This window comes from Drosophila virilis, chromosome 3, assembly GCF_030788295.1.
Source record: "Drosophila virilis strain 15010-1051.87 chromosome 3, Dvir_AGI_RSII-ME, whole genome shotgun sequence".
In the NCBI taxonomy this organism is placed as follows: domain Eukaryota; kingdom Metazoa; phylum Arthropoda; class Insecta; order Diptera; family Drosophilidae; genus Drosophila; species Drosophila virilis.
This window is the reverse complement of record NC_091545.1, coordinates 27,735,530-27,762,716: the sequence shown is the minus strand read 5'-3', so window position 1 is coordinate 27,762,716 and position 27,187 is coordinate 27,735,530. Positions and strand designations below refer to the sequence as shown.

General features: G+C 38.4%; 1 protein-coding gene across 3 annotated transcripts in view; it reads left to right on the top strand.

Moving 5' to 3' along the window:
* The first annotated feature begins 258 nt into the window (after positions 1-258).
* Positions 259-27,187, top strand: part of LOC26531581 (cationic amino acid transporter 2) — a 53,895-nt gene continuing 26,966 nt past the window's right edge. The window contains exons 1-5 of one of the 3 annotated variants that reach the window (XM_070208130.1): positions 259-352; positions 510-679; positions 3,698-9,995; positions 10,151-10,320; positions 21,952-22,319. In XM_070208130.1, coding sequence (XP_070064231.1) covers positions 21,953-22,319 — 367 coding nt within the window. In that variant the 5' untranslated portion in view covers positions 259-352; positions 510-679; positions 3,698-9,995; positions 10,151-10,320; position 21,952. Of the gene's footprint in view, positions 680-3,697; positions 9,996-10,030; positions 10,321-21,951; positions 22,320-27,187 lie in introns of those variants that run through there. The other 2 variants (XM_070208129.1, XM_032434080.2) reach the window with 2 other exon arrangements.

The following is a 27,187-nucleotide window of genomic DNA, read 5'->3' as shown; positions in this document are numbered from 1 at the left end:
GTTTCGCTGCGAAGGTGGCACCCAAGTTTGATCGCCCCTATAGCGACGTCAAATTCATATCCCCTAATATATATTTTATTTTATGTTTTTTTGCTCTCTTTTTTAAATGTTGGAATAATAACTGGAATAATGAATGTTGAAATACACACAAACATTCATTCATACAAAAGGTACAATGACCAAGTAGGCTTTTGTTATTTTCAGTCTTAATACTGAAATGCTTTTATCGTTTAGCCTCACTTTTACTGAACTTTAGAGAGTTAGCAAGTTAACGTGCTTAGAAAAGTTATTTAAAAATATTGAGATCAACTAAACCAACAAGTATTTCATTTAATTGTGTACATTTCAATAGGTTAAGGGCCCAGACATCGCATTACCAAAAAATTAAAAAAAATAAAATCAAAAGCGTACATAATTAAATAAACAATTAAATTATAAAAAAAAATAGTCTTATCGTTTATATGTGTATGAATATTCGGCAACGCGTAATTAACACAACTCCTTTGTAGGCTTACAGTGGCTCTGAAGAAGACAAATCTTAACTGTGCACAAAAAATTAAGGGTGTGTGAGTGAATGCAACAAGAATTTAACGTGACAACGTTTTCAGAAAATAACAAAGAAAAATACAATCCAAAAGGGTAGCAAATTCAAGAATATTACTCCTTTTAATGGAGAAAAGTAAGTGTATTCTGTATGGAAATTTATTTTGATGAATCTTTTTGTTCAGAACAAGATTTTATATGTTATTGAAAAGGAGAAACCGGAAAAAATGGGCTAAGGCAGGGGGAGCAGCAAACAGTATAATAATTAAATTCCTTACCGATTCGTTTCTGTCATTTGCTGAGAATAAGAATTCTGCAAGGGAAATTTTAATGAAGTTAGACTCAGTGTTCGACCGTAAAAGTTTAGCCTCGATTCACTTTATGGTTCACTTTAAAAAATTTGACGAATTTATGAATGAGTTAATAGCATCAGGAGCTAAAATTGAAGAGGTGGATAAAGTGTCACACCTACTTTTAACTTTACCTTCCACATATGATGGGATGGCAAATGCTATTGAAAACTTGTTAATTGAAAACCTGACTCTGGCATTTGTTAAAAATCGACTACTTGATCATGAGATCAAACTTAAGAATGCTAGTAAGAATACGAGCAGTAATTTTTTGCAATCTGAAACTCAAAATGGCAAAAATGGCAATAAAACAGGACCGTGGCTTCTTAAATCAAATATTTCCCCAGGCGCATTTTTTTACGGATTAGTTCAATTTTAAGAATAGCAACCACACAGCTAGGTTTTGCTCTTATGTTGAAGCAGCGGGGGTGGTATGAATTCATTTGGGAGCCTCATACCGTATGATAAATAATGTAAAACTTTTGTGGAATATGGTTTACTGGAAACACCAATTGAGATTGCTATTGCAAAACTTATGATACTGCTATGGGTAGAGTGGAATTAGAGAGCAATCTTAATAAAAATATTACCCTAAAAAATGTGCTTTTTTGCAAGGACATTCCACAAAATTACTATCGGTGCCAAAGATGCAGAATGCTGGTATGACAATTCAGTTCAATTCAACTGGTGCAAGTGTTAAAGAACGGACAAGGCGTTTTAGAAGGTACTTACATTGAGTAGAGGCAGGCAACAAATGCCTCATCTACACATGAGTAGAGGATAGTTTATAGAAGTTGTGCGAAATAATGTTTGAGGATATAGAAATTTTTAGAAATGTACAACTGCATAACAATTTGTGTGAGGCTTGTGTTAACGGCAAACAAACTAGACTCCCGTTTAGTGGAACTAAAAATAAAGAGACCTTTATTTATGGTTCATTCGGATGTTTATGGTCCAATACCACCTTCAAGTATTGATGGTGAAAACTATGATGTAGTTTTTGTCGAACAATATAAACATTATTGTGTAAGCTATTTGATAACCAATAAATCTGATGTGTTTTCAGTTTTGAAAGATTATGTGGCAAAGAACGAGACACATTTTAACTTAAAGGTTGCGAATCTCAACATTGATAATGGGAGAGAGTACTTGTCTAACGACATGCGTAGCTATTGTTTAGAATATGGCATAAGCTACCATTTAACGGTTCCTCATACACCACAACTAAACGGAGTATCAGAACGCATGATTGGATATATAACAGAGAAGGCAAGAACAAAGATCAATTCTGCAAAATTGGATAAAAGGTTTTGGAGTAAAGTGTTTTAACAGCAACATTTTTAATTAATAGAACTCCAAGTAAGGCATTACGGGAAAAGAACACCATTTGTGGCACAACAAAAAACGTATTTTAAAATTAACGAGAAAGAAGGGCTATCTTCGGCACGCCAAAGATCTAATACCCTTGCAGACCCAACCTTTTCTTAATGCTCATAGTGCTTTGCCTCTATCTAAGAAGTACCGGGAAAATATTAAGTGCCGAATTTGGTCAAGATATTTTGATAAACAAAATGTTTTTTGATACAACTTAATTTTCGACCGATCGTTCCTATGGCAGCTATATGATATAGTGGTCCGATCTTTATAGGATTCTGCACATATATAAGGAGTAAAGTAAAACTAATAAATGCCGAGTTTGGTCAAGATATCTTGAAAAACAAAATGTTTTTTCATACAAAAACTTAATTTTCGACCGATCGATCCTATGGCAACTATATGATATAGTAGTCCGATCTTAATAGTATTATACATATATATGAGGAGCTTAGTAAAACTAATAAATGCCGAGTTTGGTCAAGATATCTTGAAAAACAAAATGTTTTTTCATACAAAAACTTAATTTTCGACCGATCGTTCCCATGGCAGCTATATGATATAGTGGTCCGATCTTAATAGGATCTTGCACATATATGAGGAGTAAAGTAAAACTAATAAATGCCGAGTTTGGTCAAGATATCTTGATAAACAAAATGTTTTTTCATACAAAAACTTAATTTTCGACTGATCGTTCCTATGGCAGTTATATGAAAAAGAGATCATTTACCATAGGAAGCAACAGTGCGTACGAAACCTAATTTGTTCTTCATCCCCGTTTTGATCGACAAGAAGTTTGCGAGCCATGATGAGGACATTGGATACTCAGTGCAAATAGAAGGGACAATAAAGCCAATGTGTTCTTTCAGGGTTTCTCTGTCGTTCCTACAAGGCAGCGCGTAGAAACCAAAAAAGCACAATTTGGGTACTTATGATGTTATTGAAGAGCCAAGTCTCAGCGCAAGCGGGTAGAAAATTATGACGCCAGCAGGCCATGGCAATCAGATTAAAGGGATACGCGCACGGCGCACTAACATCATATATTATAACGTCACAATTAACAGAATTTTATTTCTTGTGATGTTTAGTATATATTTCTACCTATATTAGGCATATTTAAATAATTTATGAATAGGGTCCTTTACAGTATATAATTGAATGATATATATAATCATTTTAAATACGAAATGATCGCACGGAATAAACCCTAGGATGTAACGTCACATGCGAAACAGAATATTGCAATCTTCTTAAGTTCATAGACTTCCCTTGGCTTGGCAGACACATACATATATGCAGATTTGCACCTTTATGTGTGAAATTAGACACACATACAACAACTATTTAGGGAGTCGCGGCATTGATACCATTATTTATAGAAATGGTATATAATGTTTCAAGAATAAAATTAACAATAATTGTATACATAGTTGCACACTAAATACGAGCATAACATTGGAGAGGCAGAGTGGTCAGCGGATCCGGATATGGAACTTAGGGAGTTCCTGGAGTCGGAACTGGCACTATTTGCGGGGGCGCAGGGAGTCTCGCATATCGCGGAGCACAGGATCCGGCTAAAGGACGACAAGTCATTAAACCAGCGATATTATCCGAAGAATCCGCCCATGGAGAGGGTGATAGACGAACAGGTAGATGAGCTGATCCGGACAAGTGTCATCGGGCCATCGCGTAGTCCGTACAACGCCCAGTCGTCTTAGTCAAAAAGAAGACTGGCGAATGGCGCGTGTGCATCGACTACCGGCAACGTGTATTCCATCCCAGACGCTTATCATGTTCCCAGGATTAATCACATCCTTGAGCGGTTGAGTCACGCCCGGTTCATTTCTCCTCTGGATTTGAAGCACGGGTACTGGCAGATACCGATGGCAGCCGATAGTCGGGAACGTACGGCGTTCACGGTCCCCGGAAGAGGTCTTTTCCAATGGCAGTTGATACCATTCGGCTTACTCTCGGCATGTGCGACCTTCCAGCGAGCCTTAGACACGCTCATGGGGCCGGAAATGGAGCCTCAAACGTTCGCCTACATAGACTACAACGTGGTAATAGGGGCAACGAAAGAGCAACATGTAGAGAACTTGAGGGAGGTGTTACGTATGTACAGCGTACGCGAGTAGAAAGTTGCTTAAGGCCGAAGAGAACTATTCCGCCACCACAAAAGAGTCCCTGCCAATCCTTTGGTCGATACGGAAGCTGCGTTGCTACTAAGAAGGGTACCGTTTCGACGTGATAGCGGCACTTAAGTGGTTCAACTCGAGCGAGAGCCCTTCAGGCAGGATCGTGCGATGGGCACTGGAGCTACAACAGTTCCAATTCGACGTCCACTACCGTCGATGAAAGCTCAACGTCGTGGCCGACGCACTTTCAAAACATCATCTAGAGACCTGCCAACAAGCTGTGGTAGCCCAGTCACCCAGCAGGTGGGTCGCGAGTATGAGTGCTAGAATCGAAGAGGAGTCGGCCAAGTTCTCGGACTACATAGATGAGAATGGGCAACTGATGGCGATTAAATTCCATGTAAGCTATGCGTGTCTAGTGATCAGCGACAGAGGGTATTGCAGGAATGCCACAACGCTCCCACGGCCGGACATCAAGGCGTGAGGAAAACCGTGTCGAGATTGGCACAAAGATACTACTGGCCAGGTATGTTCCGCGACACCGCCAAGTACGTGAAGTGCTGCGAAATCTGTCAAAAATTTAAGAGTGAGCAACTCAAACCGGCTGGACATATGCTGACGCGGCAGGTAGCAGAGCCAATGGCAGTACTCTGCGCCAACTTCGTCGTGCCCCTTTCACGCTCGAAACATGGCAACACAATGGTATTGATGTTCCATGATGCCTTTTCAAAGTGGGTGAAATGGGTCCCTCTCAGGAGGGTCACGGCGGCACACCTGCAGACCGCATTCCGAGCGCAATTTATCGAGAGGCATCAGAGTTCGTGGAAGGAGCTTTTGTCTGAGATATCGCTGGCGGTCAATACAAGTGGCGGATTCGACCGGTTGCCCGGGGACTACGGGGTCCGCAATTAGTGCGTCCACAGCAATCTCCAGAGCGCTTCGAAGGACCAGGGAGGACACTACAACCTGCGGAGGCGAGAGTGGTTGCCTTCGTTGGATTCGATGGTCCTGTTAAGGCAGCACCAACTATCCAACGCCGCTGAGGGTTTCGCTGCGAATGTGGCACCCAAGTTTGATCGCCCCTATAGCGTCGTCAAATTCATATCCCCTAATATATATTTTATTTTATGTTTTTTTGCCCTCTTTTTTAAATGTTGGAATAATAACTGGAATAATGAATGTTGAAATACACACAAACATTCATTCATACAAAAGGTACAATGACCAAGTAGGCTTTTGTTATTTTCAGTTTTAATACTGAAATGCTTTTATCGTTTAGCCTCACTTTTACTGAACTTTAGAGAGTTAGCAACTTAACGTTAACCCAGACATCGCATTACCAAAAAATTAAAAAAAATAAAATCAAAAGCGTACATAATTAAATAAACAATTAAATTATAAAAAAAATAGTCTTATCGTTTATATGTGTATGAATATTCGGCAACGCGTAATTAACACAACTCCTTTGTAGGCTTACAGTGGCTCTGAAGAAGACAAATCTTAACTGTGCACAAAAAATTAAGGGTGTGTGAGTGAATGCAACAAGAATTTAACGTGACAACGTTTTCAGAAAATAATAAAGAAAAATACAATCCAAAATGGTAGCAAATTCAAGAATATTACTCCTTTTAATGGAGAAAAGTAAGTATATTCTGTATGGAAATTTATTTTGATGAATCTTTTTGTTCAGAACGAGATTTTATATGTTATTGAAAAGGCGAAACCCGAAAAAATGGGCTAAGGCAGAGGGAGCAGCAAACAGTATAATAATTAAATTCCTTACCGATTCGTTTCTGTCATTTGCTGAGAATAAGAATTCTGCAAGGGAAATTTTAATGAAGTTAGACTCAGTGTTCGACCGTAAAAGTTTAGCCTCGATTCACTTTATGGTTCACTTTAAAAAATTTGACAAATTTATGAATGAGTTAATAGCATCAGGAGCTAAAATTGAAGAGGTGGATAAAGTGTCACACCTACTTTTAACTTTACCTTCCACTTATGATGGGATGGCAAATGCTATTGAAAACTTGTTAATTGAAAACCTGACTCTGGCATTTGTTAAAAATCGACTACTTGATCACGAGATCAAACTTAAGAATGCTAGTAAGAATACGAGCAGTAATTTTTTGCAATCTGAAACTCAAAATGGCAAAAATGGCAATAAAACAGGACCGTGGCTTCTTAAATCAAATATTTGCCCAACCACACAGCCAGGTTTTGTTCTTATGTTGACGCAGCAGGGTGGAATGAATTCATTTAGGAGCCTCATACCGTATGATAAATAATGTAAAACTGTTGTGGAATATGGTTTACTGGAAACACCAATTGAGATTTCTATTGCAAAACTTATGATACTGCTAAGGGTAGAGTGAAATTAGAGAGCAATCTTAATAAAAATATTACCCTAAAAAATGTCCTTTTTTGCAAGGACATTCCACAAAATTTACTATCGGTGCCAAAGATGCAGAATGCTGGTATGACAATTCAGTTCAATTCAACTGGTGCAAGTGTTAAAGAACGGACAAGGCGTTTTAGAAGGTACTTACATTGAGTAGAGGCAGGCAACAAATGCCTCATCTACACATGAGTAGAGGATAGTTTATAGAAGTTGTGCGAAATAATGTTTGAGATTTGAGCATGACAATTTGTGTGAGGCTTGTGTTAACGGCAAGCAAACTAGACTCCCGTTTAGTGGAACTAAAAATAAAGAGACCTTTATTTATGGTTCATTCGGATGTTTATGGTCCCATACCACCTTCAAGTATTGATGGTGAAAACTATGATGTAGTTTTTGTCGAACAATATAAACATTATTGTGTAAGCTATTTGATAACCTATAAATCTGATGTGTTTTCAGTTTTGAAAGATTATGTGGCAAAGAACGAGACACATTTTAACTTAAAGGTTGCGAATCTCAACATTGATAATGGGAGAGAGTACTTGTCTAACGACATGCGTAGCTATTGTTTAGAATATGGCATAAGCTACCATTTAATGGTTCCTCATACACCACAACTAAACGGAGTATCAGAACGCATGATTGGATATATAACAGAGAAGGCAAGAACAAAGATCAATTCTGCAAAATTGGATAAAAGGTTTTGGAGTAAAGCTGTTTTAACAGCAACATTTTTAATTAATACAACTCCAAGTAAGGCATTACGGGAAAAGAACACCATTTGTGGCACAACAAACGTATTTTAAAATTAACGAGAAAGAAGGGCTATCTTCGGCACGCCAAAGATCTAATACCCTTGCAGACCCAACCTTTTCTTAATGCTCATAGTGCTTTGCCTCTATCTAAGAAGTAACGGGAAAATAGTAAATGCCGAGTTTGATCAAGATATTTTGATAAACAATATGTTGTTTCATACAACTTAATTTTCGCCCGTTCGTTCCTATGGCAGCTATATGGTATAGTGGTCCGATCTTTATAGGATTCTGCACATATATGAGGAGTAAAGTAAAACTAATAAATGCCGAGTTTGGTCAAGATATCTTGATAAACAAAATGTTTTTTCATACAAAAACTAAATTGTCGACCGATCGTTCCTATGGCAGTTATATGAAAAAAAGCTCATTTACCATAGGAAGCAACAGTGCGTACGAAACCTAATTTGTTCTTCATCCCCGTTTTGATCGACAAGAAGCTTGCGAGCCATGATGAGGACATTGGATACTCAGTGCAAAGAGAAGGGACAATAAAGCCAATGTGTTCTTTCAGGGTTTCTCTGTCGTTCCTACAAGGCAGCGCGTAGAAACCAAAAAAGCACAATTTGGGTACTTATGATGTTATTGAAGAGCCAAGTCTCAGCGCAAGCGGGTAGAAAATTATGACGCCAGCAGGCCATGGCAATCAGATTAAAGGGATACGCGCACGGCGCACTAACATCATATATTATAACGTCACAATTAATAGAATTTTATTTCTTGTGATGTTTAGTATATATTTCTACTTATATTAGGCATATTTAAATAATTTATGAATAGGGTCCTTTACAGTATATAATTGAATGATATATATAATCATTTTAAATACGAAATGATCGCACGGAATAAACCCTAGGCTGTGACGTCACATGCGCAACAGAATATTGCAATCTTCTTAAGTTCATAGACTTCCCTTGGCTTGGCAGACACTTACATATATGCAGATTTGCACCTTTATGTGTGAAATTAGACACACATACAACAACGATTTAGGGAGTCGCGGCATTGATACCATTATTTATAGAAATGGTATATAATGTTTCAAGAATAAAATTAACAATAATTGTATACATAGTTGCACACTAAATACGGGCATAACATTGGAGAGGCAGAGTGGTCAGCGGATCCGGATATGGAACTTAGGGAGTTCCTGGAGTCGGAACTGGCACTATTTGCGGGGGCGCAGGGAGTCTCGCATATCGCCGAGCACAGGATCCGGCTAAAGGACGACAAGTTATTAAACCAGCGATATTATCCGAAGAATCCGGCCATGCAGAGGGAGATTGACGAACAGGTAGATGAGCTGATCCGGACAAGTGCCATCGGGCCATCGCGTAGTCCGTACAACGCGCCAGTCGTCTTAGTCAAAAAGAAGACTGGCGAATGGCGCGTGTGCATCGACTACCGGCAACGTGTATTCCATCCCAGACGCTTATCATGTTCCCAGGATTAATCACATCCTTGAGCGGTTGAGTCACGCCCGGTTCATTTCTCCTCTGGATTTGAAGCACGGGTACTGGCAGATACCGATGGCAGCCGATAGTCGGGAACGTACGGCGTTCACGGTCCCCGGAAGAGGTCTTTTCCAATGGCAGTTGATACCATTCGGCTTACTCTCGGGATGTGCGACCTTCCAGCGAGCCTTAGACACGCTCATGGGGCCGGAAATGGAGCCTCAAACGTTCGCCTACATAGACTACAACGTGGTACTAGGGGCAACGAAAGAGCAACATGTAGAGAACTTGAGGGAGGTGGCACACCTGCAGACCGCATTCCGAGCGCAATTTATCGAGAGCCATCAGAGTTCGTGGAAGGAGCTTTTGCCTGAGATATCGCTGGCGGTCAATACAAGTGGCGGATTCGATCGGTTCCCCGGGGACTACGGGGTCCGCAATTAGTGCGTCCACAGCAATCTCCAGAGCGCTTCGAAGGACCAGGGAGGACACTACAACCTGCGGAGGCGAGAGTGGTTGCCTTCGTTGGATTCGATGGTCCTGTTAAGGCAGCACCAACTATCCAACGCCGCTGAGGGTTTCGCTGCGAAGGTGGCACCCAAGTTTGATCGCCTCTATAGCGTCGTCAAATTCATTTCCCCTAATATATATTTTATTTTATGTTTTTTTGCCCTCTTTTTTAAATGTTGGAATAATAACTGGAATAATGAATGTTGAAATACACACAAACATTCATTCATACAAAAGGTACAATGACCAAGTAGGCTTTTGTTATTTTCAGTTTTAATACTGAAATGCTTTTATCGTTTAGCCTCACTTTTACTGAACTTTAGAGAGTTAGCAAGTTAACGTGCTAAGAAAAGTTATTTAAAAATATTGAGATCAACTAAACCAACAAGTATTTCATTTAATTGTGTACATTTCAATAGGTTAGGGGCCCAGACATCGCATTACCAAAAAATTAAAAAAATAAAATCAAAAGCGTACATAATTAAATAAACAATTAAATTATAAAAAAAATAGTCTTATCGTTTATATGTGTATGAATATTCGGCAACGCGTAATTAACACAACTCCTTTGTAGGCTTACAGTGGCTCTGAAGAAGACAAATCTTAACTGTGCACAAAAAATTAAGGGTGTGTGAGTGAATGCAACAAGAATTTAACGTGACAACGTTTTCAGAAAATAACAAAGAAAAATACAATCCAAAAGGGTAGCAAATTCAAGAATATTACTCCTTTTAATGGAGAAAAGTAAGTATATTCTGTATGGAAATTTATTTTGATGAATCTTTTTGTTCAGAACGAGATTTTATATGTTATTGAAAAGGAGAAACCGGAAAAAATGGGCTAAGGCAGAGGGAGCAGCAAACAGTATAATAATTAAATTCCTTACCGATTCGTTTCTGTCATTTGCTGAGAATAAGAATTCTGCAAGGGAAATTTTAATGAAGTTAGACTCAGTGTTCGACCGTAAAAGTTTAGCCTCGATTCACTTTATGGTTCACTTTAAAAAATTTGACGAATTTATGAATGAGTTAATAGCATCAGGAGCTAAAATTGAAGAGGTGGATAAAGTGTCACACCTACTTTTAACTTTACCTTCCACATATGATGGGATGGCAAATGCTATTGAAAACTTGTTAATTGAAAACCTGACTCTGGCATTTGTTAAAAATCGACTACTTGATCACGAGATCAAACTTAAGAATGCTAGTAAGAATACGAGCAGTAATTTTTTGCAATCTGTAACTCAAAATGGCAAAAATGGCAATAAAACAGGACCGTGGCTTCTTAAATCAAATATTTGCCCAGGCGCATTTTTTTACGGATTGTTTCAATTTTAAAAGTAGCAACCACACAGCCAGGTTTTGTTCTTATGTTGACGCAGCAGGGTGGAATGAATTCATTTAGGAGCCTCATACCGTATGATAAATAATGTAAGACTGCTGTGGAATATGGTTTACTGGAAACACCAATTGAGATTACTATTGCAAAACTTATGATACTGCTAAGGGTAGAGTGAAATTAGAGAGCAATCTTAATAAAAATATTACCCTAAAAAATGTCCTTTTTTGCAAGGACATTCCACAAAATTTACTATCGGTGCCAAAGATGCAGAATGCTGGTATGACAATTCAGTTCAATTCAACTGGTGCAAGTGTTAAAGAACGGACAAGGCGTTTTAGAAGGTACTTACATTGAGTAGAGGCAGGCAACAAATGCCTCATCTACACATGAGTAGAGGATAGTTTATAGAAGTTGTGCGAATGACAATTTGTGTGAGGCTTGTGTTAACGGCAAACAAACTAAACTCCCGTTTAGTGGAACTTAAAATAAAGACAATGTCAAGAGACCTTTATTTATAGTTCATTCGGATGTTTATGGTCCAATACCACCTTCAACTATTGATGGTGAAAACTATGATGTAGTTTTTGTCGAACAATATAAACATTATTGTGTAAGCTGTTTGATAAACTATAAATCTGATGTGTTTTCAGTTGTGAAAGATTATGTGGCAAAGAACGAGACACATTTTAACTTAAAGGTTGCGAATCTCAACATTGATAATGGGAGAGAGAACTTGTCTAACGACATGCGTAGCTATTGTTTAGAATATGGCATAAGCTACCATTTAACGGTTCCTCATACACCACAACTAAACGGAGTATCAGAACGCATGATTGGATATATAACAGAGAAGGCAAGAACAAAGATCAATTCTGCAAAATTGGATAAAAGGTTTTGGAGTAAAGCTGTTTTAACAGCAACATTTTTAATTAATAGAACTCCAAGTAAGGCATTACGGGAAAAGAACACCATTTGTGGCACAACAAACGTATTTTAAAATTAACGAGATAGAAGGGCTATCTTCGGCACGCCAAAGATCTAATACCCTTGCAGACCCAACCTTTTCTTAATGCTCTTAATGCTCATAGTGCGTTGCCTCTATCTAAGAAGTACCGGGAAAATAGTAAATGCCGAGTTTGGTCAAGATATTTTGATAAACAAAATGTTTTTTAATACAACTTAATTTTCGACCGATCGTTCCTATGGCAGCTATGATATAGTGGTCCGATCTTTATAGGATTCTGCACATACATATATGAGGAGTAAAGTAAAACTAATAAATGCCGAGTTTGGTCAAGATATCTTGAAAAACAAAATGTTTTTTCATAAAAAAACTTAATTTTCGACCGATCGATCCTATGGCAACTATATGATAAAGTGGTCCGATCTTAATAGGATTTTCCAAATATATGAGGAGCTAAGTAAAACTAATAAATGCCGAGTTTGGTCCAGATATCTTTAAAAACAAAATGTTTTTTCATACAAAAATTTAATTTTCGACCGATCGTTCCTATGGCAGCTATATGATATAGTGGTCCGATCTTAATAGGATTTTGCACATATATGAGGAGTAAAGTAAAACTAATAAATGCCGAATTTGGTCAAGATATCTTGATAAACAAAATGTTTTTTCATACAAGAACTTAATTTTCGACTGATCGTTCCTATGGCAGTTATATGAAAAAAAGCTCATTTACCATAGGAAGCAACAGTGCGTACGAAACCTAATTTGTTCTTCATCCCCGTTTTGATCGGCAAGAAGTTTGCGAGCCATGATGAAGACATTGGCCAATGTGTTCTTTCAGGGTTTCTCTGTCGTTCCTACAAGGCAGCGCGTAGAAACCAAAAAAGCACAATTTGGGTACTTATGTTGTTATTGAAGAGCACTAACATCATACATTATAACGTCACAATTAATAGAATTTTTATTCTTGTGATGTTTAGTATATATTTCTACTTATATTAGGCATATTTAAATAATTTATGAATAGGGTCTTTTACAGTATATAATTGAATGATATATGTAATCATTTTAAATACGAAATGATCGCACGGAATAAACCCTAGGCTGTGAAGTCACATGCGCAACAGAATATTGCAATCTTAAGTTCATAGACTTCCCTTGGCTTGGCAGACACATACATAAATGCAGATTTGTACCTTTATGTGTGAAATTAGACACACATACAACAACTATTTAGGGAGTCGTACCCATAGTTGCACACTAAATACGAAATTATATTTTGCATAAACATTGGATACAAATTTATATATAAGAAGGTTCTTGATATTTGGTTACATAATTTATGAATAGTAAAATACCAAAAACTTCAAATTTTGTCAAATTTGCATCGGGTAGGCAACCAACACGCACGCAAATGCATTAATGCTTCCATCCATATAGAAAAGTGTGTTTGTGTTCATGATTGGCCGACCCAAAAAGTTATCATGCACACATGCGATTAGGTACCCTTACCATTATAACAAGCATGGAAAAAAGCAATTTTGCACATGAACAGGCCAAACCCTTCAATAATATCACAGAACTGCTTACTTGAAAGAGTGTGCGTCAATTTTTGGCCTTTTCTTAAAATAGGTCCCTACAGTAAAAAGAAAATAAATATACATATTTCATTTAGGTCAATTAATTGTGTATTAATTAAAATTTGATCAAATTCTTGTCATCATGCCTGAGTGGACGAAGAAATACATGATAGAGCATTTAAATGTGAGTGCCTATTGCTACCATAGCACAAAAGGCACACAATTGAAGAAATAACCTCTGGGTCGCGACAAACGCCGCGATCTACTTGTGTGCACATACACACAACACAAACATATGAATGTTTGTAGATCTCGGGGTTTTGTGGGAAGCTATGCAGGGAGAATGAGATGGATGCAAGTGCGCGAAGCAATGAGTGAGAGCGAGACATATGCATACACATATATGTTTTTGGGCTGTAAGGATTTAAAAATGGCATACATACATATATTAGGAATACGCATCATCAGCCTCGAAGTTGTGCGCTGAGCGAGATGCGGCTTCATACTGAACGTTCGGCTTTTGAGGCCGGCGTTCGGCTGCCACTCTCAGCAGTCTTATTCTGTCTGGGCACACTCAAATGGTCGCAGGTACCCTTGGGGTTGCCTCAATTCGATTTATTTTGTTTCGATAAAAAGGGCCATTTGGTATGTTTATACCAAAGACAATATAAACACTAAGATGAGTAACGCCATACAACAAAATGCTACTATGCAGCTTGATTTTTTGAAAATTAAGAACGAAAACAAAATCTGTAGCATTGCGCTCTCACAGCCGAGAGAACGAAAAAGCTAAAAATAGAATTTGCTCTCAGCTTCGGCTCTATGAGGGGCGTCCAAGCAATTATGTATGTTTGTATGCGTGTAAATATACATACAAAACAGCACATTTGAATGTGTTGTTATCCACTGATCTGGCAAAGTCTCTAAATAAACATCTTTAAAATATTAAAATACATATAACAAATTTAAAAAAAGATGAGCGATTTTATACATATGTATTTATAATTTTAATAATTTTGGTGAGCAGTCACTTGACCAACATATGGAGGTGCACGTGCTTGCCAAAAGTTTACCCTATTTGTCAGACGCGTGCCAATAATGATATTTTCTTTTGCGCCCAGGATCTGCCAATTTAAAGACATTTGTATGTGTGTGTCTATGTGTAGAGGTCGAAAATAAGGAATCCCAAAATCTTGTTAAATTTGCATCGGACAGGCAGGCAGGTAAGCCACGGGCACACAAGTGCATAAATGCTTCTATTCATATACAAAATATGCAAGTATGCGTGAATAGCGAGTCCAAAATATTTAAAATGCACACATGGCAACGCTTCGGTACCCTTACCAACGATATCGATCTAAAATGCAGGAATTTCGCATCGACGTGGCAAACCCTTTCTCTATTTTATATTACTCGTGCCTTAAAAGGGTTGAAATGCCTCGGCATTTGGGAAAAATTGAATTTTTGCGCAGTTGTGCTTGTCGGACACATACACACACACATTTAAACGATCCCTAAAGATAAAGAGAGAGAATTGAGAGCTGAAAGTAAGTGCGAGCGAGATAAATATTAACAGCGTTGGCGCTCTATCGCGCAAATCATATGGAAGAGAGTGCGCCAAGCACTTTCCTGTAGGGTAAGCGGTTCAAAAATAATTCATATGTATATCTTACTCGCGAGCTTGGACCAGATGCCTCCGATACTTTTGTGCCTACTTTCCTGTACTCATGTCCAGTCTATATGCTGTTCGGTTAGTGGTAGTATATAGCATTTTATACCTATCGCCACCTCATGGCTGGTGTACATACATGTACACACACAGGTTCATGAGCGTCTGCTTCGCATCCTATCAACAGCAATTGTGATTGTTTTCTGTGCTATTATTTTAATTAGTTATTATTACCGGGGAAACTGTATTTTGTTTTTACCGGTGTGGCTGTTGTGTAGAGTCGTCAGCATATAATGCGGTCAGTTGCGAGTTTGAACCCTGCCAAGGGAACTTTTATTATCAAATGTATCTTTATTACTTAAATCGAGAGCGTTGCGCGAACTGCAGTTGGTGTTGAAAGATTAATGCAATTGTCATTCTAATTATATATGTCGAAGCGGCCGTAGGGTCAGAATTTTTTACACTTTGAGCTGCGAGTCCCGGCATCTTTGTTGGTGGCATTTGCTTCTCTTTTCCAAACTTCACAGTGCACAATCACGTCCGTTCGCTCAGACCATTTACTTCTGTCTGTCCACATCAATCCTTTGCCTCGCAACGCAACGAAAAGTAACGAAAACCAGCCGTAACCGCTTTTGCTTCTTGCAACGCAACGAAAACCAGCCGTAACCGCTTTTGCTTCTTGCAACGCAACGAAAACCAGCCGTAACCGCTTTTCCTTCTTGCAACGCTTTCGTCGTGTCCTTACACGAATCAGCTCACAATGAACTGCACGCACACCAACAACTCTATGCACGGGTCTCACTCAGTGAGAGAATTAACAGTTAGTCCTCTCACCGACTCTCAGTGATATAAGAAATACAAGTCGACAATGACAGTTACTCTGTTTTCTCTATTCTTCTTTCTTTTAATTTCGACTCATACAATATTCATGTTGCTGTACTTAAATTCGAATAACAATAACAATAACAATAGCAATGCTCCGACACGGCCAATTCTGACAATTACACGTCCTCGTGTATAAATTTAGCAATTCATGTTGATATGCTCCGCTCAAGTGTTCTTTCGCCTTTCCTTAAATCAATGTTAAAATAATCTTTACAACTTATTTGATAGCCAAATCATACAGATGAATGTCCAGATAGCGCACCAAGTCTACCTATGTTTCTCGAAGAGGCCTTTTGATCATGACGTTACACATTTATGCGCCTGTTTCAACGCTAGTACCTTCACTGGCACTGTCTCTTGCGTCTGTTTCAACGCCAACACCTGTACCTTCACTGGTACCAATTGCGTCAGTTTCAACGCCAACACCTGTACTTTCACTGGTACCAATTGCGTCTGTTTCAACGCTACTACTCATCATATCCTCATCCATCTCCGCAGAAACTGTCTCGACCGGTAACGCTCTTAAACACTCATGAGGATACTTGTAGGTTCGCTTGCTTGTTAATGATTTCAAACAATATCGGTCTACTTCAAGTACTTCTGTTGTGACAAATGGGCCTTTAAATTTGGGATCTAGTTTGGTCTGATTTCTCTCTTCACACTTGAGCAGAACATGATCACCCACTTTATGCTTTACAACGTTTGCTTTGCCTTTATCTCTTCTGTTCTTATCATAATAGGCATTATTTTCTATATTCTCTTTTGCTTGCGCTCTTAGATTTTGTAGATTATCATATTTTTCATCAACAATGTTCGATAGCATCCCTAATGGTCTTACATCTTTTCCAATTAAAAGCTGTAACGGACTAAACTTAGTGACCCGATTGACTGTGCAATTTATTGCTAACTGTACCTCTTTTAATGCCTCTTGCCACGAATGTTGGCCCGTCTCTACCGCTGTTAGTAAACTTTTAAGTGTACTCATTACGCGTTCGACCTGTCCATTTGCTCGACTAGCTCCTGTGGCAATTAAATGCAACTCGATGTTATGTGCAGAGCAAAATTCCTTAAACCCAGATCCTGCAAAGCATCGCCCCTGATCTGCTATGATACGGGATGGTACACCAAACAAGGAAATAACCACCTTCAGTGATACTATACAATTAGCTGCATCTATCTTCAGTGTATGGTGCAAATAAACGTACTTTGTAAACGCATCTATAAAGACTATAACATACTCTTTTTGGTCGTTCTTACCACTTAGTTTACCGTTGATGTCTACATGTACCGTATGCCAGGGTATTTCGATTTTTGGAATCGGATGCATCTCTTGTTGAATTTTCCCAGATTGCGGTTTCGATAGCTTGCACGTGATGCAATTATCAACAAACTTTCGTACGTATTTCGTCATACCTTCAAACCAGTAACAACTGTACACTTTATCGAGGGTCTTCTCCCAACCAAGGTGCATTATAGCCTCATGAATGTGGTTAATGACAGCCCATCTATAAGATCTTGGAACTACAGGTAACCAACGGGTTCTACCATTTCTTTGAATTTTACGATACAGCAAGCCTAGTCTCAACTCATACGTACTGCCAACATTCTCGTTTAATTCATTGTTTTTTAGGTTAGAGATTAAAGATGTCATTTCGAGATCTCGCTGCTGTTCAGCTATAAGCCAGGTGTCACTTAATTCAGTTAAATCTACGCCCATTTCAGGAGCTTTGACAGCAAACTGTAACTTTTTTGTTATTGGGTTTCTTGAGAAGAAGTCTACATGCGCCATGCGTTTTCCCTTTCTATACACAATATCGAATTCAAAAGATTGCATGTACAACCACCATCGATATACCTTGTCATCTAACTCAATCTTTTGTTGACTTGCCTTTCAAGAGTTACAGTCAGTATATACTGTAAATTTGATACCTTTTAAATAATGTTGATAATATTTTACTGCGTTTAATACTGCCAAGGTTTCCAAAAGATATGAGTTATACCTGGACTCTGCTGGGGTTGTACATTTACTGTAATACTCGATGACATGGTTTTTATCATTTATTTTGTGCATGAGTATTGCACCATAACCCACAGAGCTAGCATCTGTATGCAGCTCAACCGGATATTGTGGATCGAAAATGGTTAATACCGGGCTACGGGTCAGTGCAAAGATTATCTCCTTTCTCACTATTTCATGACTTTCTTTCCAATCAAAACTATTATTGCCTTTAGACGTAAGACAACATAGAGGTTTTAAAGTTTCGGAGAATTTCGGCACGAATTGTCTAAAGTATGATGCTAATCCAATAAACTGTCTTAGCTCCGTAACCGCTTGCGGCGGTGGCAATTCAACTAATGCCTGCAATTTTCGAGGATTAGGTCTAATCTCACCTGCCTCTACTTCGTAACCCAAATACTCTATTTTTGATTTTAAAAATGTACATTTTTCGAAATTAAATGAGAATCCAGCTTGAATAAGAATTTCTATGACTTTCTGCAATCTTGAAATTGCCTCATCTTTAGTTTCGGCCACGACCAATACATCATCTATGTAAACCACAACATACGAATACGAAAGTGGCCCCAACGCTTTTATTATTGCCCGCTGAAACACCGACGGAGCATTTTTTAAACCAAACGGCATTGCCAAAAACTCAAATTGCCCTTCTGGCGTTACAAATGCTGTACGCTCTACTGAATCTGGGTGAAAAGGTATTTGGTAAAATCCGCTGGCCATGTCCAAGCAAGAAAAATACCTACCCCCACGTAACCTTGCAATTTGGTCGGAGATAAGAGGCAATGGAAATTTATCCGAAACTGTGTTAGCGTTAAGCTCCCTATAGTCTCATCTACACTAAGCCTATATGGTCGCCTTTGTACCGTTTTATTTGGATCTATTAACCGAATTTCCAACTGGCCTGTGTTAACCTGTTTCTCTGGAACGCCAGAGATAAAATGTTCCATGTATGGTTTCAAAACGTTTATTAAACGGCTCTTGTCAGCTTCGTCTAACTCTACATTTTGGTTAATACATTCTTCATATGTTTTGGGTTCAGTAACAACATTAATCAGCTTTACTTTATAAATGCAGAATCTGTCTGACTCGATCGTCACTCCGAAACCTTGACTTAAGATTTTCCTGCCTATCATAACATCGTGTTTCAAATACTTGTCCATAATGACATGGAATAACATTTCCAAAATAAAGTCATTAATGGTTACATTGGTCAAAATTTGCGTGGAACTACATACAGAATCGTTTCCAATACCCTTAAGCATTACTATATTCAAAAGTCTTTTTCCAGAGAATTTTCCAGCTGCGCTTTCCTTAATGAGTGAACACTCGGCTCCAGAGTCAAAACAAAAATCAACGGACTCACCAGAATGAACGAGCACACCTTTTGGTTCCATTACCGAACATATCTTCACTCTCTTTTCAGAGCTTTGTCCAGTCGAAGGGCACCCAATGGAAATGTGTCCAGCCTGTCCACACTTGTAGCATATAACGTTGGATTTTTGCTCTTTTGGCCTCATACCAATACGTCCAGCATGCCCGCTTCCCAATGGTTGTGATTCGCGATTTTTCTTCTGGCGGCAGTCTGCGATTTTGTGCCCTGTCTTTCCACAATAATGGCAAACGATGTTTAAAAACTTCTGCTTCTTCCTTTCAGATCCCACAGTAGTTTTCATATACCTGCAACTGTTGCTGTAATTCGTTTCGCGATTTGATGTTTGTGGTGCACACAAGCTTTTTTAGTCTGCTGTCCAGTTGCGCAGTATGCGCAAGCACAACTGACACCAACAATTCCTCCAGCTCCATTTCATTTTCGTCAACAACGAAGTGACGAGTCGGCTTGCATACGACGACATGCACTCTCCAGTCCCTGGGAGTCCGTCTAGCAGCTTAAGAAATGTTGCTGTGGTTGTCTCTACGCCGACAAATCTTTGCGTAAAAAGTTGCTTGAACTCAACCCAAGCTTCGGGGTTGTATTTGGGTAAAAACACCGTCTTTGACTCACCAGGCGCTGCGTTCGCCTGCACTGTTCGCAGCATCTCAATAAAATTTCTATTTTGTTGCTCCAAAATTTGACACAACTGAGAGTAAGGAGGATCCAATCCCACTTCTGATGTCGAGGCGGCCGGTCAGAATTTTTTACACTTTGAGCAGCGAGTCCCGGCATCTTTGTTGGTGGCATTTGCTTCTCTTTTCCAAACTTCACAGTGCACAATCACGTCCGTTCGCTCAGACCATTTACTTCTGTCTGTCCACATCAATCCTTTGCCTCGCAACGCAACGAAAAGTAACGAAAACCAGCCGTAACCGCTTTTGCTTCTTGCAACGCAACGAAAGCCAGCCGTAACCGCTTTTGCTTCTTGCAACGCAACGAAAACCAGCCGTAACCGCTTTTCCTTCTTGAAACGCTTTCTCCGTGTCCTTACACGAATCAGCTTACAATGAACTGCACGCACACCAACAACTCTATGCACGGGTCTCACTCAGTGAGAGAATTAACAGTTAGTCCTCTCACCGACTCTCAGTGATATAAGAAATACAAGTCGACAATGACAGTTACTCTGTTTTCTCTATTCTTCTTTCTTTTAATTTCGACTCATACAATATTCATGTTGCTGTACTTAAATTCGAATAACAATAACAATAACAATAGCAATGCTCCGACATATATATGATTATTCTATGAGACAATAAGATATACTGTAGAAAATTTTATTAAGATCGCTATTTTTCTTTATTTTGACTCTGCAAGTGTTTGTGACTCAATTTCCAAGAATTTCTGTTTGTACATGTACACATACATCCATGCGCGCCTGCTTCGAATTATCAATAATATCGATCTATGTCGCGTGTTTTTTAAAACGGTAAAAAAAGCTCAGAGTGTCAGTTCAACTCTTTCTCTTCACTACATAATGAATCATAGGCTGTAACCTCAAACAAAAGAGGGATAGCAAGGACAGAATTTGTATTTGTGCAAAATCCAAATGTATGTAACAGGCAGAAGGAAGCATCTCCGACCCCATAAAGGATATATATTCTTGATCAGCATCAATAGTCGAGTCGATCTAGTCATGTCCGTCTGTCTGTCCGTCCGTCCGTCCGTCCGTATGTTTGTAATTTTAGATGTAGGTGCTCCTAGTTCCCGCGCAGATCGAGTTAATTTCCGATAATCGATAAATTACTCCGTTTCCAAGCAATCGATATCGATATCCTGTTTTGCGGGAAATTTTGGTAAATAATAAGAGCTAGAGTCACCAAACTTGACATATAGCTTCTCAAATAGTATATATATGCATTTGATGTTGGAGGAAGAGGGTTCAGGGTACCCCCTAGTCAGGAGCTCCCGACTAGAGCCTCTTACTTGTTTTGAAATGGAGTTTTCAGTTGGATTGGAATGTTTCGTATCGGCCTTTACGCCGAAAAATGAATGTATTATTGAAAAAAAGAGTTCAATTTATTCAATAAATTCACATTTTAGGACATTGACTTATTGATGCATGATATGTACAATCTGCAGTAAAAGCAGTAAAATCATTTTATGAATACTTTATTCGATTTGTTTGTGATTTGAAGACATTATTTTGTTACTTTGGTATTGAAACTAATCTTTCTAAAAATCACAAGACAATGATGAACGCCATCTCGTGACAAACAGCGTAAATACGAATAAAAACATAAAATGTATGAAATCCCCTTTTTTATGATCGTGCATTATCACCTGCTCACTAATTATTTTATAGGTTGTTTTCGTAAAACTCTACCAGTTTCAAAGACATACAGACAAACCACTGCGAACGTGCTTAGCAATTTACTGTGCCAATTCGATACACATTACAAATAATTAACTGCCCAACACATTTTTTTCGTTCAATTTAGTAAAAGCTTCCTCTAGTCAAGTTGTGTCTGTTTTCATATATTTCAGCATGCCGAGCGGGTACGTAACAAAATTTTTTCGCGTTTTCACACGTCGCAAGCCGCTTGAGGACTCAAGTGAATCAAAGTTAGCCAAAGTGCTATCCGCTTTCGATTTGACGGTACTTGGGATTGGCAGTACGCTGGGTGTAGGCGTCTATGTGCTGGCTGGGGAGGTGTCTAAAAGTTATGCAGGCCCAGCTGTGGTCATAAGTTTTCTGATAGCTGCCATTGCCTCAATGCTTGCTGGTCTTTGCTATGCGGAATTCGGTGCACGTGTTCCCAAGGCAGGCTCTGCATACATTTACAGTTATGTGACCATTGGAGAATTTATTGCGTTTCTGATCGGGTGGAATCTTATATTGGAGTACGCAATCGGTAAGTATGATATTGGCTACAGCTTTTTATCTTCGACACATTTGAAATGTAGTAAATGAGTATAATGCGTCGGCGAAAAGAATTTAAATTCACTATATTCATGTCTGTCTGTAAGCTACATGCTACATATAGTATTTAGTAGTATTTAGAGACTATAGTATTGAAAAACTAAGAGATTTGCTTTTTTTAATTTATTTATTTATTTATTAATGGTAGATAAAAATTTAATGCCGAAAGCCTAATTAGAGTAGACATTTTTCTAATAGCAGCAGCAACCGATGGAGGTGTTTTATTTGCCGGTCCGGTCATCTGTGCTTCTATTCACAGCTAATTTTGTCAGTGACGTTATTAGAGCCTACAGCTAAGAGGAAGTGTTCTTTAGAGGGAGGTCAAAATTTGCTATATTAAGAATATACAATAAATAGGGGGAAAAAAAGAGAGAAGTTGTTAATAAAATAAAGGAATAAAACAAGATATATAGAATGTTATGTAAATAGGATAGAGAGATAGTAATAGGACCCAGTGGGGGAAAAATTATAGTCTGTCCGGTAAGCTATGCCCCTGCTCATATCTGGCAATGGTCACTGACTTCCCGAAGGTATCATGAAAGCAAAGTCGGTAGAGAAAACGCGATGCAAACTATTATAATTTTTACATAGCACGCAAAAAGGATTGTGCATGGCGTAGTCTGATGGTCTGGTGCACGTAGATAGGAATAAGGGGCGATGATTTCTGGTTGGTCTGGACGGAACAGAGCATTGCAGACGCCCTAACAGAAAAGGAGAATATATATCGCCAACAATCAATTTATGTAGGAAGTCAACACCGAGCGTTGCCCTACGGTTGGTTAACAACGGAAGATTAAGAAGAGCAGCCCGTTGCCTCATAAGGCAAAAAGCAGAAATTGCTTCTAAACAGATTCAATACGATCCTGGCTATTGTTGTACTGCGAAGACCAGATACAAGAGTAGCATTAAATGATAGGGCGAACAAGAGAGATATACAGAAGTTTCGTTTTAAAAGGATCGTTAAACACCTAATGCCTTAAAAAAATGAACGGATAGATTAACTGTTGTTGATTTTATAGCTGACATGATAAGGTGTAGTCCGATTGAAGTTCATAAACATACACTTTGAATATAATTCAGATGCATTTGATTGGCCAAACACCAATGTTGCATAGCGCTCAAATCGTCTTGTAGACGAGAATGATGTTGAGGATTAGTGTATAATAAAATAATTTTCACATCATTCGCATAAGCAAGTGCACGGGCTTGTGATATAGTCGAGGAGAGATCATTTATAAAAAGTTTAAAGAGTAAAAGTCCAAGATGACTACCTTAAGAAATACCAGAAGTAATGTGAACCTATTTAGAGGTAGTCTGCCTCAGCATTACTCTTTGGGTCCTACCTTTTAAATAATAACTAATTCAAAGCAAAAGGGCTGGAGGAAACCCTAATCGGTCAAGTTTAAGCAGTGAATTGTTATCGTGGACAGATTCAAACGCCTTACTGAAGTCAGTGTAAATGACATTAGTTTGCATTTTCGAAAGGAAAGCATAAATTACTAACGAAGTAAGCTCTAGCAGATTGGTCGTAGTTGACCGATTCTTTACGAATCCATGTTGAACAGGGGGATACAAGTGATTTGCAGAAATGCTATATTTTCGAAATGGTTATTTTTATACCCTGAACCCGTTAAAATTGGCTATAAGGGTATATTGTATTTGTGCAAAATCCAAACTTGACATATAGCTTATTAAATAGAAAATATATGCATTTGATGTTGGAGAAAGAGGGTTCAGGGTACCCCCTAGTCGGGAGCTCCCGACTCGAACCTCTTACTTGTTTTGAAATGGATTTTTCTGTTGGATGACAATGTTTCGAATCGGCTTTAACGCCGAAAAATGAATGTTTTATTGAAAATAAAAAGAGTTTAATTTATTCAATAAATTCACATCTTAGGACATTGACTTATTGATGCATGATATGTACAATCTGCAGTAAAAGCAGTAAAATCATTTTATGAATACTTTATTCGATTTGTTTATGATTTGAAGACATTATTTTGTAAATTTGGTATTGAAACTAAACTTTCTAAAAATCACAAGACAATGATGAACGCCATCTCGTGACAAACAGTGTAAATACGAATAAAGACATAAAATGTATGAAATCCCCTTTTTTATGATCGTGCATTATCACCTGCTCACTAATTATTTTACAGGTTGTTTTCGTAAAACTCTACCAGTTTCAAAGACATACAGACAAACCACTGCGAACGTGCTTAGCAATTTACTGTGCCAATTCGATACACATAACAAATAATTAACTGCCCAAGATATTTTTTTCGTTTAATTTAGAAAAAGCTTCCTCTAGTCAAGTTGTTTCTGTGTTATAGCCGAGGAGAGATCATTTATAATAAGTTTAAAGAGTAAAGGTGAAGGATGACTACCTTTAGGAACACCAGAAGTAATGTGAACCTGTTTAGAGGTAGTCAGCCTCAGCATTACTCTTTGGGTCCTAACTTTTAAAAAACAACTAATTCAAAGCAAAAGAGCTGGAGGAAAACCTAATCGGTCAAGTTTAAACAGTAAATTGTTATGGTTGACAGAGTCAATATAATAGGCAGAAGGAAGCATCTTCGACCTCATAAAGTATATATATTCTTGATCAGCATCAATAGCCGAGTCGACCTAGATCTGTCCGTATGTATGAACGCAAGAATCTCAGAACCTATATGAGCTAGTCTTGAAATTTTAGATGTAGTGCCTGCCCAGATCAGGTTTGTTTTCGATAATCGATAACTTACTCCGTTTCCAAGCAATTGATAAAAATTGATATCGACAGCCTGTTTTTTGAGCATATGGGGTAAATAATTTAGTAGGATAAATACATGTATGTACAGACATACATACAGACAGACACATAGTTAATGCCAACTTCGCAACAATCTCCCGTTTGTCTTAAGTTCTCAACTCTAACATTCCTGTTGTACCTTAGTTCATGTAAGAAGAGCTCGGCAAGTTTAATCACTCCTTGTCTCGCTTATACATGCATAAACTGATTGTCAATTCTCCTTTAGTCTGTAAGCACAAAAGGAACACGGAGTGAGTCGCGATCGTACAGTCGATTACGGACGACGTATAATTGTGTGTTTTACTATGCTAGCGACGTTTGTCTTCTACAATAATAAGAGGTAGAGTCACCATAGATGATATATTGCTTTTTAAGAGATTTCTCAGTTGAGAGTTATTGATGTGTTTTACTTTACAGAATGTATAATTCTGTGAGAAATCAATTCTTAAAATTGAATAATATGGCTAAGCAACTCTCGAGTAATTTTGAATCGTGTTTTGAGTTGCTTGGCAAGTACAAATGCGAGTCTCCAACCAATCGCCGGTTGGAGCCTCAACTTTTGCAATTGACCTATACGTCAGTTCAGATACCTACGCCTTTCTTGTCCCTTCCACAAAACTTGGATGTATCTCCAATGTTGTCTTTATCGCTTTCTCCAAGCGACTGTCCAATTACCCCTGTTTCAACCCCTGTAGTAGTCCCAGTAGAGCGCGTACCTGATTCCGTCCCAGTTACTCAAACTGCCTCAGCAGCAGCTGGCCGGTAGGTAGACCTGCGCGCAATTTTGCCCAGATTGTTAAAAACAATCATTGTGCCTCTTTAGCTTCTCCAATTGGCAGCCTATATTGCTAGCAAATCTTCTGCTAGCGTGTCAATAACCAAATTTAATTTCTCCACCCCTCGTGAAATATCGTCATTCAAAATAAATATTTTACATGATGAGTACCCAATCATGTGTGATCCCAGCCTGTCACCCTTCCAGGCCCTTCAATACAGGGTACCATTTCTGCCCCAAAAAACTAAATTCATCTTCTGGCCAAATCTTTATTCATTATGAGAATGTTAGAGACCCATATCTGATTTTGAGGTCATATCGAATACCTTTATTTTTTATAGAAATGATCGGCCGACTCGAGGTGGTGGGGTGTTAATTGCCGTTAAAACCACTCTCCAGTTAGAACTTTTCTGTTTTTGTACGCCTACTGATGCTGAGATTGTCTCAGTTAAGGTGTCTAAGGTGTAAGGTGTCCTATTTATGGTGCTGGGTGATTTTAATTTGCCGAACATCTCTTGGTCATTATTCACTGCTGATCATTTGAATAGAACACTTGACACTGTATTTGTTAACGACTACCTTATTTCTAATGTGTCTAGGTGCCCTCCTTTATCTCTTCCTGAGGATGTTTATCATCCTACTTGAGAGATTGCAATGTTAAATTGTAATCCTTTCATTATGTGCTCATCAGCCAATAAGCCCTGCTGTTGCTCTCGCAAAGGAAATTATTCTTTGCTGCATCAGCTTATTTATGCAACCTATTGGTCTTTATTATATGACTCAGTTGATATGAACACTGCCATTAGTTTTTTATATCACCCTAAACTCCCTCTTAGATGTGTGTATTCCCAAGTCAATTCCTTCAACTATTTTTTCAAAACCACCCTGGTTTACTCCCCGATTATTACATCTTAAAATTGTAAAATCTAAATATTTTAAAAAGGATAAATAGTCTGGTTTTAATACAGACGGCTAAATATTCCATAGCCAAATCGATCTTCTTTCTTCTTAGTTCTCAATGCTATGAGAATTATCTAACTCGTTGCAAAAGGCAATTCGCCCTAAACATTCAACATTTTTTTGATTTGTAAAGAATCGGTCAACTACGACCAATCTGCTTGAGTTTACTTCCTTGGTAAATGATGCTTTCCTTTCGGAAATCCAAACTGATGTCATTTACACTGAGTTCAGTAAGGCGTTTGACTCTGTGCACCATGACATTTTACTTTTTAAA